This window comes from Anas platyrhynchos, chromosome 14 (genome assembly GCF_047663525.1).
Source record: "Anas platyrhynchos isolate ZD024472 breed Pekin duck chromosome 14, IASCAAS_PekinDuck_T2T, whole genome shotgun sequence".
NCBI lineage: Eukaryota > Metazoa > Chordata > Aves > Anseriformes > Anatidae > Anas > Anas platyrhynchos.
In genome coordinates this window covers 8525614-8544114 of record NC_092600.1, presented here as the reverse complement: position 1 = coordinate 8544114, position 18501 = coordinate 8525614, and the positions used below count along the sequence as shown (strand labels likewise).

The 18501-nt window shown below is 44.1% G+C and overlaps 1 protein-coding gene across 10 annotated transcripts in view; it reads left to right on the top strand.

The window, feature by feature from the left end:
* Positions 1 to 18501, top strand: part of EBF1 (EBF transcription factor 1) — a 272798-nt gene that overhangs the window by 2976 nt on the left and 251321 nt on the right. For all 10 annotated transcript variants that reach the window (XM_027468383.3, XM_027468384.3, XM_027468382.3 and 7 more), the window contains exons 4-6: positions 196 to 251; positions 9512 to 9585; positions 16003 to 16071. In XM_027468383.3, the coding sequence (XP_027324184.1) occupies positions 196 to 251; positions 9512 to 9585; positions 16003 to 16071 (199 nt within the window). The remainder of the gene's footprint in view (positions 1 to 195; positions 252 to 9511; positions 9586 to 16002; positions 16072 to 18501) is intronic.

Here is an 18501-nt window from a genome sequence, read left to right as displayed (position 1 = left end):
GGCTGCAAAACCCGACGGGGACCCGGGGAGCCGCCGTCCCGGCCCCCTCCGCTCCGCGCATCCCCGCTCTCGGTGCCCGGCTGGGGCGGGGGGCTCCGGCCGGGACCCCCGACGGCTCCGAGCCCTCGGGCGAGCCCAAGCGTGGTCCCACCACCGCCGGCCGGCCCCGCTCCTCACTCCTCTGCCTTGTTTCAGGGATCAGGACGGAGCAGGATTTCTACGTTCGCCTCATCGACTCCATGACCAAGCAGGTGGGTGCTGCGGGGGCGGCCGGCGGGGCTCGGCGGGGCGGCCCGAGGAGGCGAAAAACCCTCCCCCGGTGCTGAGCGGTGCGGAACGGTTCCCCCTTGGGCTGTAAAGGGGCTGCCCGAGCTCCCCGCTCCGCACTCGAGCAGCGCCGGGGGTTTTAGGGCCGGGCTGGGGGGGGGGGCCCGACCCCGACGGCTGGGCTGCGGGGCTGGCGAGGAGGGGTCCCCGCGGGGAGCAGCCCGGAGCCGGGCTGTGGGGGAAGCTCCGCAAAAAAAGAAAAAAACAAAAAAACAACCCTGGCGGCTCTCCAGCCGGCCCGAGCCGGGGGCTGTTTAGCCGCTTAATTGTCAGAATTAACCTCCCGGCCCCCCCTCCCCTTTCCCCAGCCCACCAAGCGCAGGGAGCACAAGCCGCTGCTCGGGCGCCGGGGCTCGGATTTGTCTTTGCTTCAGTTGCGCTGGGGCGCGGGTGTAAAGGAGGAGCGATGAGATCGGGGCGGATTTGCATGTCGGAAGGGCCCCCCGAAAAGCTGCGCGGGGAGCGGCGAGCGCCTTGGGCGGCTTCGAGGAGGGCTGTAGGGCAGCAGAGCTTGTAAATGGATTAACCCGAATTTGGAGCTTGCTCTTTAGCTTTCCAAACAGAGTAATAACGTGCGCGTCTACCTGTAAAAAAAAAAACAACACACACTTCGGTATGAAAGCAGCGTTTTTACAAAGAGACTGTCTGAACAAATCGATTCTCCCTTCTTTTTTTAAAAAACGTTGCTCTAGCTTTCTCTTCTGCTCCTGTCAGAATCTTTTTGCCTTGTAATGCATTTCTTTTAAATAGTGGGGACGTTTTTAAACCCTTTTATCCTCAAGATGTGTTGTTTTCCTAAATCTGTTTTGCTAGTAAAAAAAAAAAAAAGTTAAATTTTATTTAATCTAAGAAAAGGAAAACAATACGCTTCTTTCTTTTTTTTTCCTTTATTTTTTTTTTCTCTCTCTCTTTTTTTTTTTTTTTCTTTTTTCACTGATAGAAAGTAAATCACTGTATTTTCAAACCCAGTTGTCTGCAGGGAAAAAAAACTCCTGGCTTCTACTTGGGTTTCTTTTTCTACAGCAAAACATAAAGCTCCAAGGGCTAAGTTTGTTTTAGAAAACTCTCTTTGATGATCCCAAAACATCTTTTCCTGCTATTGAAGACTGTCTTTCAACAGAGAGGGGAAAAAAAGGAGGGGGGGGGGACTTGGATGAATTTTACTGGACAATCCACTATGCATCTGAACTCTGTTAAACCATACACTTCCAAACAGAGTCCATTCTCTGTAGGAATTAAAACAGCAGCAATAAACCCTTTTCCACAGCAAGCCTTGGAAAGTGTTTGCTGCCGTTCCTTGTTTTTCAGGCACGGATAGGTTAGTTTGTCTTAAAAGTAACAAAATCTTTCTAATATGTGAACTCTCTTTAGTTCTTTTGGAGCTTGGGTCTTTCACTGCAGACCGTATGAGAGAGACCATCAATAAATATTATCTTTAAATAGCTTTCCTATCATTACGGAAATGCAAAAGCCTCTGTTCATAATCCTGTTGAAAACAGATCCCTGAACTCATGTAGAGCAATGGATTCAAAATAATTTTCTTAACAAAGGCATCTTGCATATGAAGAGTTCATCCTAAGGCACTGTTTGACCTCTTGGTCTCTCATTATTATCAAGTCATCAGAGGGTCTTTGGAGAGAAAGGGGAAAAGAAACCCCGAGATACAGTTTATTTGTAAAACATACCATGTAGCTTTAAAGCACGTTCACAATGAAAAAAAAATCTGTCTGATTTCAGGAAGTCTTACAAAAACAAAGTTAGTACAAATTACAGATTTTGGGTAAAGTGTAAGGGAGTTGAGAAGCGAGGATCTGAAAACAAAAGCTCTCTGAACTTGTATTAGAAAGCAGGGAGCGAAGGGATGTTTTAAACAAACATGTTTGCTTACATATTAGTTTAGTGAATATAATTTCTTTAGGCATGTCTATAATTGCTTGTGAAAAATAGGGCATTGTCATGTCAAAACTGTGACATGTGCCAGTCCATATTTCTGAGGAGCCAGAGGCTAAAATCCCCTCCTGTCTTCTTTCTTTATTTTTTCTAAATTCTTGATTTTTTAAAAGTGAAATTATTTCAGAGTGCTGATCGCTTCGGTTAGTGAATGCTTATTAGGAAGCGAAGTACAACACATGACAGAAGCTCACCCAAATGTTGAATGTATCATTTATATTTTACGACAGTGAATTATATAGAAGAATCTCAACTAACTTTCAAATCATCAAACTGTAATTAAATATTGCAAAGACTGTCTGAAAATTCTTTAATTTTTAATGAAAGTTAAATATATATTGTCAGCCTACTTGAAGGTGTAGTATTTTAGTGCATGACGCTCAGAACAAATTGGATAATGAAATGATTACTTTTAAATGAAACTGTTGCAGAAGCATACATGTTTCAGCTGGCAAGTAGCTTCTCAATACTCACACACGCATGTTCACACACTCAATAATTGTGAATTCCCAGACTGAAATTACAGCTACTCTGAGGTTTCTGGTGGCAAATTAAAAATCCCACAGAAGCAAAGCTTGAATGAGTTAGGTTCCCTAGATCATACAGGAAAGTATCTGTGGCTCTTTCCTTATAGTATGCATATATATATATATGTATATATATGTCCATACATATATATATGTATGGACAAATCAGATTTAACTGTATTCTCTTTGTCTCACAATTATAAATTACAAAGTTTTGCACAGCTGCAGATTATTAAGTTAGGTAAGATAAAATACAATTTATTCTACAAATCAGACCTAGCTTTCTGTATGTTGGACCACTTGTAGATTTAACTTAAATGTCCCATTAAGCAGCATGCATTATATCAGCAGGTAGACAGACAGGGCTTCATGTGCTGAATGCTGTGAATGCTGTGTGTGTAATAAATAGCAGATATTCCTTGTTCTGTGGTGCTTGATCTGAATTAGTCAGGGTTTATCATTGTTCGTGTGACTATGCCTGACTATGGAACTAGTCCACGAGCCTTGCCATAGGTGTAGCACGGGGAGGGCCGTGTGCTGTTGCGTGTGTACGTTTTCTCCCGGCTGCGATGCACTATGGGAAGCGGGGCTGGGTAGTGGCGTTACTGAACTAACCACAAATTTTGTCACCGACAACATCCCAGGGCAGGTCTAGGGTGTATGTATTAACTATGCATGCGCTCGCTCAAAACACGAGCTTTTGTTGCACGCACGCTCCTTGGTGGTCTGGGCTGTGGGACTTCTGAATGGGAAACTCAGTCAGGACTGGGCTCAAAATGCATCGTTTCCAGTTATACCCAGGGTAATGTGCTTGGCCTTTGGTGGTGGCCCCAGAGAAGTGCAGGGTACGATGGTAATTGCCTGCCTTTGAGGAGTCTTGCTCCGACTCTAAAATGCGTGCCTGTCATTTTAAAATTGTAAATACTGCGCATAAATCGTTTATGTTGGGGGAAGTTCTTTTCAGTTAGGGTAACAACACTCAGCGTCAATGCTGTCTTAATTAAATTTTCTTTTATGTTATCTTGGCACCTCATTTTACGTCGGGTTCACATTCCTAATGTGTTCAAAACCCCGTAGGATCCCAAACTTTATAGCTGTTGCTATCTGTAAACCGGCAGCTTCTACTGCAGTAGGTCTGGCGTTAACAGTGATGCATTTTGAAATTGTCTGCAAAATGTGAAATATGTCTGCTCAAATAAAAGCAGAGTTTTTAAGGCAAGTCTGAGGATTTTAATGTATTTACAGAGAAGAGGTGCCTTCCACTTCTTCAGCTGTATTTTCATAAAGTTGAGATATTTCACTATTAGGAAAGATGGAGGAAATAAATCTGAAATACTTGTTCCCCACCCATTTTTCCTTCAGCCTTTCTCATTCATAAGATATAACGGATGGTAATATAGCTCAGGCATCTTAAAAATCATAAGTTTTGCAAGATAGCTATTGTCTATTGTTGAGAACCCTCATGAGTGAAAAATCCTTCCTTCAGACTTAAGCTCTGTTTATGTTTTGCTTTTTTTCAGTACTGTAACTCTGGATGCAAATGGTTTTTCTGTTGCTTTCTCTATGATATTCTCTGATGTATGCAGATATTTGATCAGCTCTCTATTCTGTGCATAGCCTGGCCCTTCTCTGGCAGCTACACGCATGGGAAAAAAATGTTATCAATAAGTTCAGAGGAGCCTCAGCAGACTCAGAGAAATTTCACACAAACATAAAACAAAACCTAACCCCTGTGACGGGGAAAGTTTACATTGCGCCAGATTTTAGCAGCTTTCTTGTTCCTTTGGTGAGATGTCAGAAGCGCAGGTGATTTTAATTTTCTTGTACAGAGAGGAACGGAGAAGTTTGGAATTTGCATGCATGATCAGGACCTGTGTTTGGGAAAATGTAAACTCATCACAGTGGAAAATGTGTTGTTTGGAGTCTGAGGGTGAAAACAAAGCTGAGGATTTTGGAGAGACTGCCTGAGCCAGATGGCCTGGTGCATTCCCAGTCTGGCAGCCCAACTGCTCCCTCCTGTATAATATACAGCCATTTGTTCTGGGATATTTACGCTAGAGCTGTTTCCATGTGAATGTTTGAAAACCATTAAAAATGAACATATTAGGAGAGATAAATTTATTTAATTTGTGTGAATACGTCGATAAGCAGGCTGTGTATCAAAGGCAGGGTGAGACTGGATAAAATAATTAGATGCTACTGAATTGTGCGCTGAGACGCAGCACGAACTAAACGTCCTCTCCTGGGGACCCAGTGCTGTGCTGCTTGTCCGGCATAAACCAGACTGGGAAGGGTAGAAATTCTGCCTGGGCGAGGAGTGAAAAACTTGGGTAATTAGGGGTTAAGCACTCGAAGCCAAATAAATGCAATGCACTGAATTTGCAGCGTTCTCTGTGTAGATATATAGCGGATACAAGCCTAATCCTCGCTGGGTGAAATCCTGGCCCATCTGAAGTCAATTGCAAAACTCCTATTGAATTCGGTGGGGCCAGGATTTTATTTTCTCTCTGTGTGTATGTCTGTATACGTCACTGCAAATCATTTTAGTTCTGTTTTGAAAAGACCCTCATTCTAATGAGTTTTTTTTTTTTCCCTCCTTTATTTCAGTAAAGGAGATAGTTTGTTTTGCGAAACAGATGAGGAATTTGAAAGCGAGTGGATTTAGATGCACGCTGGTGATTTCTCTCATTCTGTCCCTCTTTTAAAATCAAGGCTGTGACATAACTGAATACTATAACGGCCATGAGCTCAGTCCTTCAAGCTTGTTTCTCATCCAGCTCAGAGAGCAGGATTGCCTGACTGGCAACTTGATGCTACGAGGCGATTCTGCCCGCAGTTGCACCAGCATAAATCTGGATTTATTCAGGAATAGCTAAGGATGGAATCTGCCTTTAAATCTTTCCAACTTACTTGTCAACTATTTTACTGCTTTATTCTGCCGTCTTTACTCGTGAAAAACTGGTTTAAATGAGAACTGTAGTCTTGGCTTTTATATTACCTCCCTCCCCTTTATTTTATTTTTTATGAACTCTCACTGAAAACTTTTTCAAATTGTTGGATGCACTTGTCTAGAAATGACTGGGATGTGCTCAATTTAGTAATTTTTATGTGTTGGCAAGTAGTGAATTGCATTTGATTTAACTTTTTTATGCAGCTTTATTTAAATGGAAGCGAGGAGTCTTACATTTCTACGTTAGTTTTTCGGGGCCTGATTTTGAAATTCATTTGTGCATGAGCGATTGTTACTCACTGGGGCTTCTTGTAGAAAGGTTACTTATGTGAGTAATGGTTTACAAATGTAAGCTGAGTTTTGCGGGGAAATATTTAAGTTCAGGAGAATAAAATCTATTTGAAAATGCTTACGAGATGCACCGAGTCAAAACTACAAGAAGTAAACAAAAAGGAAAAACAAAGTCTATAATTTTCATTTCCTTTGCTGGTGTTTTGTTGTGCAACTCTGATGTGTATTTGAAGGCTTATTTTTAGCTCTGCTGTGGTCTAAGTTTATACACTGTAACTTTCACTTTATCTCTTATTAATGTGATCCCTATTTGACAAAATTGTGATGATGTTCGTGCGGCGGGGACTCCTGCCACAGTCAGCCTGTGTCAAAGCCTGAACGTTAATTAAAAAAAATAAAAAAAAAAAAATCAGAAGGCTTTGTTAAAAGAGTCTCTTTTCAAATCTTAAAGTTAAATATTTTCACAACGGTAACATCGTAGACCCTTCCTGTAAAAATACTTCTGGCAGCTATAAAGATGTGAAACTTTAGCAGTTCCTGTTTCCCTTTTGCAACTAATTGTAGAATTGGTGTTTTAGAGCAGCACCGTTTGAGGGTCTGTAACGCTCTCAGGGAGTCACTCATGGGAGTAAACAGCTGGTGCTTTGCACACCCGTTTGCACAAGTATATTAGGAAATAGGAATGGGAGTTGGGGATGTAAAGTGAACTGGGCAATTCCTCCTGCTTCCTAAAATTCCCTAGAAATTCCTGGTGGAATAGGCTGTATGGAAGGACCTGCACTTAACAGTGAGAAACCGCGGTGTGCATCGGTGCAATATTAGTAGTCAAATGCAAACAAAGTGAAAAGCAAATCCTTAACGTAGACGAAGGCTGAAGAATGTCATGCACGCAAAGAAGGGATCACTGACGTTAAACACAACAGACAAGGTGATTATGTACCACAGTGTTGACTCTGTCCGTTCATTATTGCTATTTAGTTGAGTTATTTAAGCGGGTACCTGGAGGTTAAGTAAGCATAGCAGCAGGAAGAGAAGGGGAAGAGAGAGAGAGGAGGGGAGAAAAGAAAGGTTTTGTGTTCAGCTTGGTCATTTCTACTGCTGCCTTGAATTCACTGGCAACAAGGTAACCCAGGCCGGGCAAATTTATTTTAAGGTTTGAAAGTCTGAGAAGGGGGAGCCAAGCCCAGCAGTCCTCTCTCGGGCACCATGTCATGCTGTGCCAGGTGAGGGGGGACCGGAGGTGTTTGTCTCCACTGACAGCCTCAGGAGCCTTAATGTAAGATCTGCTCTGCGCTCTCAGAAGCAGATTATTTTTTGATTATTTGCTGATTAGGACCAACAAGAGCCCTGAGCTTTGCCCGTACCTGGCCGGTCCCACTGCCAGGTACAACCTAGTCTGGGGTTTTCTGGAGTCTTTGCAGTGTCCCTGCTGATCCCGCTGTTGTCAGCTGGTTCCTTTGGTTCCCTGGTTTTGGCTAGAATCTTCATCCCGTCTTCTTTAATGCACGGGAATGAGGATCTTCTGAATTTGTCCCAGCTCCTGACGTACACCCCCATGCGTGTCTGTACGGGCATCTTCCAAACCAGCTGTGGCCCCTGGGCCACCACCGGGAAAGCATCCCTATGTGCTGCATCCAGCAGCTGCCAGGGAAGAGAGGTCCCAGCCTGGGTCAGGGCTTTGCTGGTGGCTTTGCTGTGAGGGTTTTGCATGTATCCCACAGCCACGTTTGTGTCTTCTGCATGTGCTGGGCTCACAGCCTGTGTCCCTCTCTGGTGGGACTGAGGGGCAGAAGCTGGCGATGCTCTGTACCTGGTGCAATGGCACCGGAGGTCTCTGTTCCATCTCCTCAGCAGCAAAATTATACTGGCTTCCAGGTTGTGGGGAAATGCACGCAGCAAAACTGAAAGGGAATGATTTAAATTAGCAGAGACAACACAGAGCCATTCCTGATATTGTTTATAGAATTGCTAAATCATTTTATAATGCATAATATTAAGATTGAGTACTACTAATATAATGATGTTAAAAAATCAGCTCATGCCTCTTCAGATTTGCGTGTCCTGGGAGTCCTGCCTCCGTTGTAGGTATGACACCTCTTACCTTTAACGGGTTATATTTGCAAGGACTGGGAAAGCAGTTCACATGATCTCACTCCATCATGTATCAAGATACTAATGAGAAAAAAACAAGGTATTTTCCACACTTCCTTATCAGAACGGTCTCATTCCATAAAATATATTTCCTCCATATAACCTACTATTTTTTTTTTTTAACTTTCAAAAACTAATTTAATGTTAGCTTTAGGGATACGCATATCAGATGTCATTTTACCTGCGGGTTTGTTTTCCTGATTTATTCCTAAGTCTGTATTTTAGAGGCTGGCAGGGTCCCACCACGTGTTGAGGGCAGAGCTGATGCTGGGAAGCAGGCTTGTTGATCTGATCCCGGCTGTGCACTGCCACCCTGAACGATTCAGGAACCTCAGTGCCATCAAAAGTTGCCGTTGCAAAGGCAATTTCTTTTCTGTCTTGATTTGCTGCTGGGGGCAATGGGACAACCCGGAGCAGATACTGCCCAGCTGCTGGTATTTTGGGGGTGAATCAGCAGTGACAAGCCAGGGCTGTGTGTGTGTGGGGGCAGAAAGCAAAACTCTGTCCCGATCCGATGGAAACTCTCTAGAGTGAGCGGTAACTCTGCTGGTATGTGACGCCGATCCCTCGCCGTCGCTCCCGGTCCTGCTGGTGGGAGGGCTGCAAAAATCGACTCTTCTTGAAAGGCGAATGCCCCGTCTTTCCACAGTTTTAACTCAAAGAGTTCTCCCCGTGCTATCTCAGAGTCAAATTTCCCAGGCTGGTTTATCCTCTGTTTGTTTTGGTATCCTCTGGCAGGGCCTGCTTCTCCCTTATTTATATTCCTGCAGCTCCAGAGCTGCTCTCCGGATCGCGAGCTTCGGGGGCAGAATCAGGCCCAAACACTTCCAGGAGCTACCAGGAAAGCGCCTGGGCTGCGCAGTGTGCAGCTTTTGGAATTAAAAATGCATGAGCTCTCTCTTTCTGTCCTTTTTTTTTTTTTTTTTTTTTTTTAAATGAATAGGACCCAAAGTATGCCAAGCCTTGCTGTTGTTTCTTTTTTTTTTTCCTTTTTTTTTTTTTTTTTCTCTTTCTTTTAATGCTATTAGGTTTATATTTTATTCTGAATTGAAAAGAAAATTGTGGTTGTCTTGACTACTAAAAAAACCCATCCTACACACAGCTTGAGAGATGTGCAGCGGCGAGGAGGGAATTTAGCTGTACTCAGCTTGTGTTGTTTTCCAACCACAAATCTTAAGCAGGTTCAGCGGTGACGCCGTCTCCCTACCCCGCGACTTAGCTTGCAACGCCGGCTGCGCGCTCAGTTACTGCGATGCCTTTTTTGTTTTCTCCAAACTCCACTTGATGCATAGCTAAAAATGTGTTTTGTTTCTAGGCGATAGTGTATGAAGGCCAAGACAAGAACCCAGAAATGTGCCGAGTTCTGCTCACGCATGAAATAATGTGCAGGTAAGAGCTACCCTGCTTCCAGCTAATTAGTGATGAGAAGATGAATCTGTCTCTCAAAATCTAGGTTGAACCTGCAGCTATTTTAGGACTTAAATTTATCTTTCTTGCATTAAACAATCCCAAAATAACACAGTTCGGTGTGTGTAATTAGCAGCAAGGTCTCAGTCGTCACAGCAGTTTTCAATTTATAAAGAGTTTTCCTTAACAGCACGCTACTGGTTTGCATTTAGACTCCGTAGCCCACGAAAGGTCTCCTCACCAAAATTAAGAGTCAGTTGTAGCCTTTGCCTGTCCCCCCACAATATTCCCAAAATTATGTCCCCAGTAAAATGACAAAGCACTCATTTTTGTTTGCCTGTGGATGTGCAGGAGGACGGGAAGCCAGGAGGCTTTTGGGCTGTTGGCTGAGGCTGGGCTGCCCCTCCAGCTGCTCACCCACTGCCCATGCAGCTTGAGCCAAGCAGGCGATGCTCCCCCAGCCCAGCACTGGCTGTTTTTTGCTTTTCATCAAACTTCCCCAGGCAGATCTGGCCCTGCCCTGTGCTCTGTTCCCCTGAACGTTCCCGCCTGGGGCTGGTCGCTTAAATTCAGGACAGTCAAATATCTTCTCCCCCGGGTGCGGCGCTTCTGCCACAGGCAGCCACTTCCTTCTTCTTTCTGGCTGGTAGCGTTAGGTGAAGCCTCTTCTGCTTCCTTCCCGCTGCAGGGAAGGCAGCATCCTCTCAAAGACCCCTCCGACACCTAGTAGAGCTTGACCTTGCAGTCTCATTAAAGTTAGTGGGTGTTTTTGCATGTCTGAAAAACTCATTTGTTACATGTTATTCGATGGCAGAAAATAATTCCCTGGTGGAAGACGAGGGGTTCTTGCATAAGCTCATTGTTACAATCAGTTGTTTTAAGACTGTAAAAATGCCATTGCATGCGTTGTAACTTTTACAAAACACATTTACTAAAAAGGAGTAACTTGAGGGTAAAAACTGGTACCCACTTCTAAGAGAATAAACTTGGATGAGAGTTTCCTGGTGGGGGAGAGTCTTAGACAAAATATTCAGATGGAAACTTCTCTGCTGGTTGATTTTTTTATTATTATTTTTTTTTAGTTATGTTTCTTCATTCTTGGGGATCTGCATGTTTGGTCCTTCCCAACAGCTCCTCTCTGATAAAACCCAGCTCGAGGGCAGCTCCCTGCAATGCTGGCAGAGAGGAGGGAGCTGCTCTCCTTGCTTTGCCAGCCTGAGTGAAACCCTACGCAACACCACAACTTGCAGGACTTGAGGGATTTTAGTTTCCATATCCTATTTTTCCAAGCTGCTTCGTTCAGCAGGTTTGGCTTTTTCTGGGAAACCAGAGAGCCCGTTGAGAGCCACCCGAGAGCAGACGGGGACCTCCAAGAGGTGCTGGAGCTGCTGCTGCTGCTGGGAGCAGGGACGTTGCTTTGCTGAGGACTCCCAGCCAGTTCTCCCTTTCCAAATGGAAACCCAGTCACGCTGACAACCCATAATTGCCCTAAAATTCATTGGCCCAATTAGCACCACTTTCGCACTAGATACCTAGCTAGGAACAATTCATGGAAATATTAAAGGAGGCCCCTGACCTGATAAGGCTGAAGTGCATGCTTTGCTTTTCTCCTGTAAGAAGCTCAGTGAAACAGTGGGTGAAATTAAGCACAAGTGCCTGCGGCGTCGGGGCCTGAATGTGCTCTTAGCCTTGGGTGATGTGCTCTGTTGGCTCTTAGACCGCAAGGTTTTAAGGTAGGAATTAATCTGCCTGCAACTCTGGCTGAGCACCCAAACTTAGGAGCAGAGCCTTTGCAGCTTTACATTGTGGTCGTGCCTGGCGGAGAGGAGAGGAGAGGAGCATCCATCCCTCCCTGCAGCAGCCCCACGGGCCTCCCTGCCAGCACCGGGATGCTCTCACAGAGCCCTTGTGTAGCAGGGAGACTTACCTATGTAATGCATTAATTTTATTACAAATACTTTAGAAACATCAAGAGTAATAAATAAATGGAAACTTTACATAGGAGGCTGAGTTTTAACCAGAAGAGCTACATCAAAGATTTACAGCCGTGTCAATATAGTTTGACTGAGATAAAATTATTTCCGTTCTGGGAACGTGGAAAGATGTGCTACGTCATTTGGAGCCGTCTTTCCCTTTAATAAAGCACTTTATGCTTTTTTCGTTCTCGAAATTCGCTTAATCAGGAGCTTTATTCCTCTCCTTGGGTTTGTTTACTGCCAGTCCTGGCTTTGTGTTTCATGAGCATAAGGTGGAGGGGTAGCAAAAAAAAAATAAAAAAAAATCTGACCACGGTAGGCAAATGTGTGTCTGACGGGGTGGGGGAGATGTATTCAAATTTCTTACAGCTCATATTAGATATTCCCCATTTCCTCTTCTGCCTATACATTTGTAAGAGGGTGCTGTTTGTTTACCAGGCCGCTTGACCCTATTGCACAAATCTGTCATCTATTGTGCTGCTAACACTCTTTTAAATTGCAAATCTGATGCTCTTTAGGGGTCTAGAAGGGGAAAAAAATCTCTCTCCACACCATTCTGTTTCTCTTGATTTCTTGCCTGTTGTAAGTGGAAGTTGGGATGTGCTGAATTTGCACCAGGGGTGCAAATGCAGCCTCAATTATAAGCATAAAATTAGAGTCTGTTCCCCATTAATCAGCCCAGCTAATTGCTATGCACTACCATTAGCCATATGGTGTGAAAGACAGCTTGCTCTCCCTAAGATGAAATTTCTTCATTTCAGACATGAAATAGTGAGGGCTCTGTATTTTAAAATAGCTTGTTTTAGATATTTAATTTCTAAACAACTTTCAGCAGTGCTTTCTATCAAGGCTAACTGCACAATAAAACTTTGCATTTATGTGACAAAGCTGGGTATTTATAGTATACTCCAACTATGGCACGGATAAGACAAAGAATTCAAATGTACAGGAGCGTCCTGGCTGCGGTAGGGAAGCGGGGCTGAGGTTTGCTTCAGGTGGCTGTTTATTTCAAAGGCTTTCATTGTATTTTGTCAAATATAAAATCTATGCTGTTGGCAAAAATGCTAATAGCTGGGGAGAATTCACAGCCTTGGTGGAATTTATTAGTATTGTAGGAGCATGGGGAGGGACATCTATAGTTAATATTGCCTCAACAATTTCCATTATGAAACCTTCAGTGGCTTACAGCTTTGCCAAACTTAAACTGTTCTGGCTGAAATGTCCTTTGCAGGGTGTCAGCCCGAGGCTGACTTTCTTTGGAAAGTTTCAGCTAAAATGGTTCAGTGATTTCTGAGAATGAGGTCGGAGTAAAATATGGTTTTTGTCTTTGCAAAATAAAATCTTAACAGCTGTTTTGTCGAGAACCTCCCGTACCTCTGCGCTCGGGAGCGAGGAGCCCATTTGGGGCAGGGGCCGCATGGCTGTGGGCTGCAGCCCGCCTCGCCGGGAGCTGCTGCAAGATGTCCCACGCGGACTCGCTAACGACTTGTTAGAGCCTGGCAGCTAAATGATCGGAAAGTCGCATTTGCGCTGGCCACGTGCCATCACCCCGTAATTTCTCATTGTTCATTGTCCCCGCAGAAAGCCCGAGCGCACAGATACACAAAGCAGGGCTCCTCTGGGCAGCGATGCTCCTGGCTGCTGTGCCGGCTTGGGGATGGGGAGGTTTTGGGGTGCAGGGTGCCAGGGTGAGGTGGAAAACTCTTGTGTGCCCATAGTGGGGACCAGGTGGCATGGAAAAGGGATGCTCCAGCATGGGGAAGGGAAAGGGAGGAAGACGATGCGGAGCAAGGCAGCAGGAGGGCAGCAGGTCCCCAGAGGGCCGGGTTACTATTGAGGACTATTTGTTTTAAAAACAAACCAAGCAGTTTTTGCAGTTTTTTATTGTGATTCAGAGTGACATGTTGCCTGAGCCCTGGCTCCCTGTCCCACCCGGGGAGGGACATTCCCGAGGGACAGTCCAGGAGCTGGCAGTTGGAGCCTCTCACTGCACCTTCAGAGCCTGTGGGGAGCTGGAGGACTTCTTGGAGACGTGGAGAAACTCCTGGGAGTTTTAAGATTCCTTTGGGGAAAGGATTGAAAAGGTGCTGAACATTTAGGAACTTTTTCAAAGTGTTCAGTAAACACTAAAATCCAAAGCTTTCAAAGCAAGTTGAATGCTTATGCCATGAGAAGTGATCTAAAACCCAGGGTTTGTGCGATGCCTTGATTTTCTGCATGGAAAAACAAAGGTAGATGAAGCCTGTAATTCTGCTGGTGACGGGGAGGCTACTACTACTAATAAATTAATAAACCTCAGCTTGACTTTTTATTTTTAAAAGGCCTTTTGCTCAGGCCTATTGGAGAATCCTCTTGGGACACCCACACCAAGCGGAGAGGCCACCCCATGAGCAGCGCCGTGTCCTCCCTGCTCTCCAGGCCAGACTGTCCCCAGCGGCCACCTTGTGGCTCTGTCCCACTCAGGGCTAGAGCATCCCTGTCCCCGTCTCCTTTTGGGCCAGCACCCGGGAAGGTGCAGGGGGACACGGGGGTCCGCCCGGCGCGGCGGGGAGCCTGGGAACCTTCGCTCGCCTGCGTTAGTGTGGCAATTTCTGTCCCTGCAGTCTGCTGGGAGAATGTCAGGACTAGCCCTGATTCGCTTCAGTCACAAGAACTGCATTGTCTTAACTTGTGCCAACTCTGTTTCTAATTACATTTTAATCATTTAAAAATGATTAGCAGTTTTTATTGCCTTGTTTGTGGGTAAATTTTCTCACCCCACACATTCTAGCTGCACTCCAATGACAAGTCCTTTTATAGGCAAAAAAGCCCCCCGAACGTCCACATGACTATTTACCTACAGCATATTTTATTCCTTCCTAAATTTTAATGCTTTCTGGGTGCCAAAGCTCTTGCATTTTTTTGGTGGATCAATTGTGGTATTGTGCTGTAAAATTAAGCAGTTTTTTTTGGCAATCCTAAACAATGTAACTTCCACCGAAATGAAGATACCGCACATGTGTTAACTGTGAAAAGTTTCAGCCCTGAATAGTTGCCTTGAAGCTTTTTGCGGTGAAAAGAATTATGTATTTTCCTCTCTTTGAAAACAATTTTTTTTCTTCTTTTGGAAACCATGTTTAAACAGTCTGTTTTTGTAAAAGCTCACCCCCCCCCTTTTTTTTTTTGTTATCTTTAGTGTGGTTAGTTGCTTTATTGCTAATCTTGGTGGGTAACTGTATATTATTCACTCTATTGTTCAGCAACACAAGAGAACCTTTGTCATACTCCCAACAGGGCTATTTATATAGCATGGCACTTCTGCGGGCTTCTTCCTGCGCTGATGTTCCTCCACCTTTTTGGGAAAAAGAAAATAGTCCACCCGAGCAGGAGGGCAAGTAGCGGGTGGCTGCTGCGGGATGCACAAAGCCGGCTGCTGACACACGGTGATGTGCAGGCCCTGGGACACCGCTTGAAATGAGCACGGTGCTTCCCAAAGGCATGTGGCACACAGCTGGGGCTCACCAGGAGTTCTGCTGAGCAGCAAAGTGTACCCACGTCTGGCCACGGAGAGCTGAGGGGGTGGCCCCATGCTCCACCACTTGGTGCCACCACGGGGTGCCGTCCCCATGCCCGGCATCTCTGTTCCTGTCCCCAAGCCCTCACCCTGCAGAAACCAGGATCTGGTGTCCAGTTCTCACAACAAAGGCTTGTCCCCAGCCATTAACATCTCTGTGCAAATGCTGAGCCACCTTTGTGAAAGTCCTAGCCTTAAGGCCAGTGATGGTGCCAGGCTTTGGCAGACAGAGCTGGTGCTTCACGTGCTGGCTTTGCACCCGACCTGCTGCAGGCACCAGCCACAGAACGGTGCTCTCCTGGCACAAACAGACACCAGCGTGCTCCAAAAACTAGGGAAATGGGCAAACTCCCACATAACAACCCAGCAGTGTTTGCATTTTAGTTCCCCCCTTAGCAGCAATATTTCTTAAAGGGAGAATAATTGTGCTTTTGGATTTCGGGGGGAGGTTTCCCGGCAGCTGAGACTTCAGCTCTGTGTAAAAGTAGGAAAACTGTGCGGCCACATAACGTAAGTGGTAAGCAAATGTAAAAGCTGTGTTCACCTTATTCTGAGTGCATATGTATATGGGACAACTGTTAAACCCCATGGATAAAAGACCACGAATAGACAGGTCTCCCTGTTTCGGATGATCCTTGAATTATTATTTGTGAAAGGGGCAAAACCCCTCTCTTTTTATATTTTCCATTGTTAACCAGCTGTGCAAGAAGTTAAACACAGTAATTAACCCATATGTGACCCGCTGCATTTGACTGATTTCCAGGCAGGGACGGAGCGGTAACTCTAGCCGGCAATTTGAACCCACCATGTTCGTAATGATGATTTTACAGTGTAATGGTCGCACTAAATCCTTTCACTTTTGCTCTGTAGCCGCTGTTGTGACAAGAAAAGCTGTGGCAACAGAAATGAGACTCCATCAGATCCAGTGATAATTGACAGGTAAGGACTGCTATTGTTTCCTTCGATTTGCTTTTTTTTTTTTTTCTTCTTTTCCTCCTCATTATAATGAAACACCTGCCCTGTGTTGCTAATGGGGAAGAATTAGGAGTATATATGGAGGAAATTTTGTTTTTGATACCAAATTAGTTGTGCTTTGCAATTGCGATTGTCATGGAAGGGCCATATGGAGGCTAACGGAGCGACCTGCTCGTTGGAGGGCTCCAGTGCTTGCAACTGATTCATGTGCATAAAGAAGAGATTTTTCTTTCTGACTTTCTGTGGCTCAATTCACATGCTGTGCCAGGGAAGCTTCAGGAATAAAATAATAATAGTTTGTGATTTATGAAATGTGGTTGGGTGCTTATAAATATTTAACTTTTATTTGAAAAATGTTTGAATCATTATCACTTTTAGCTACAGTAGTTCTGTTGGGTGCAATCCATCTACATTTTAAGGTTTTTATTTATGCATAAAAACAGTTAAAAAAATAGATCTGCAAACTAAGGGTTTTTTCTCCTGTGATTTTCTTTGGTTGGAATACTATTTTGACTGTATTGTCAGTTGATTAATTCGTTTTTGCCCATCTTAATTATTGTGTTTTTAAACAGATCCATATTGCTAATCTGACATCACCGAGTAAATCACTGTAGCACAATACATCTATTTTAGTTGTTCTGAGCCATGTGCAGTTTCTGTGCTTGCAAATTATGCAAAATGGTACCAAATAGTCATTTTTACATTTTAATTGTCAAAAATCATTGTACGAAGCCGTGCGCAATAACCAGGTTATTATGCAGCATTACTCTATAAGAGTTAAATGGCCATGAAGTACTGAATCTGTCTGTCATCAGCTGGGGAAAGCAATACCACTGCGCTAATCTGCGCGTACAGGGACCCTGAAGGGAAACTATCTATGCATACAGGAGCGGGAGTATGGAGTGGCGTGCTTCTCCTGGTGTTATTGTCTGAGTTAATGTTTGCTATATGAGGTTCAAAGCGCCTTCCATGCCAGCATGCGTGGTTTTATGACAAAAGGTGAAAGGGTTCGGTGTGTGGAGTGCCAGGCAGGGAGGAGGGGGGTGGCAGAGCCTGGCCGGGCACTGCGCTGCTGCAGGCTGCCAGATTGATAGCTCTGGGTTGAATTTGTTAAGAAAGTGCATACATTGGAAGCTTATCGCAGGTGTTTTGATTAGCTATAATCAGTAATCCCGAGAATGTTTAAATCTCAGAAGATGTATCTACCTATTTTAACTAGGCGTATTTTCATCTTCTGTGAGCATTAGGTAGCACCAGGGAAAGCAGGGGAAAAAAAACCCACTGTGAAATCTGTATAGAGATGTGTTTTATAAGCATGCTGCAGACCTGAACACTATAAACATGGTGTTAGAGTGGCATTTTGAGCGACATGAAAGCTACAAAATTCACATGAATTTTTCATTGTACTGGAAAGTGAGATGTTAAGATGCTAATGGCAGGTTTACGGAAATATTTTGTTTAACTATCTAGTATGCAAAACTGCTAGTTGCAAATCATTTAAAATTATGAAAGCCAGAGATGCTGTCTGTTACATGCTTATAAACAGAGGGAAACTCTTACATGAAAAATCAGACTTAGCTTCCTAGCAGTGATCAATTCATCAGTATTTACATAATCGATGCAAAAGATTCAAATTCTGAAGATTATATTTAAAACACAACTAAACATGATTTAAGGCTCATCTTACAAGCTTTACCTCACCACCTGCACTAAATCACATTTGGCTGGTGAATGGGTTAAGCTTTTAAGTTCTTCACTTGGTTTTAAATTGTGACTTTGATACAGAAGGTTGATATGACTGTGGTTTGAATAACATTTGATTTTGACCTGTTCCTGTGGGTTGCAGTGGTATAAGAAATTTGACTCAGCAGTACTGTAATTAGCCCTCCCCGTGTTTTTGAAACAGGATTGTGTTACCTGGATTGCATTAGTGTGGCTTCTATTGTTGCCGCTTCGCATCTGTCCCAGTAGGGTACTTAAAACCTTTTCTTGGCCAGGGCTAGTTCAAACAATTTAGGCCAAATAAGTATGTGCTTTATACAGTTAGTGGCTTTAGTGATGCTTCTTGTGACATTTATCCTATTCATTTTTTTCCTCCCTTTTGGTTTGGAAAGGATGAAGCGATCTATGTGGAGCCTTTTTACCTTAAAATGAGCCTGTTAAAATTGTTCTAACACTGAAACGCCTGCACAAGTCAGCACATGTGTTTAGTTGTACTCTATTGTCACTTCTGCATGCACACAATTTTAAACTATTATGTCAATTGATATGCAAAACCATATTTAGCTATTTTTATTTGCATGTGAGCTTACAGAATTCATTTACCATTTGGGCTAAAGCACTCCCACATGCCTTACAGTCTGATAAAGCCTCGCCTATGGATTTAATCTAACT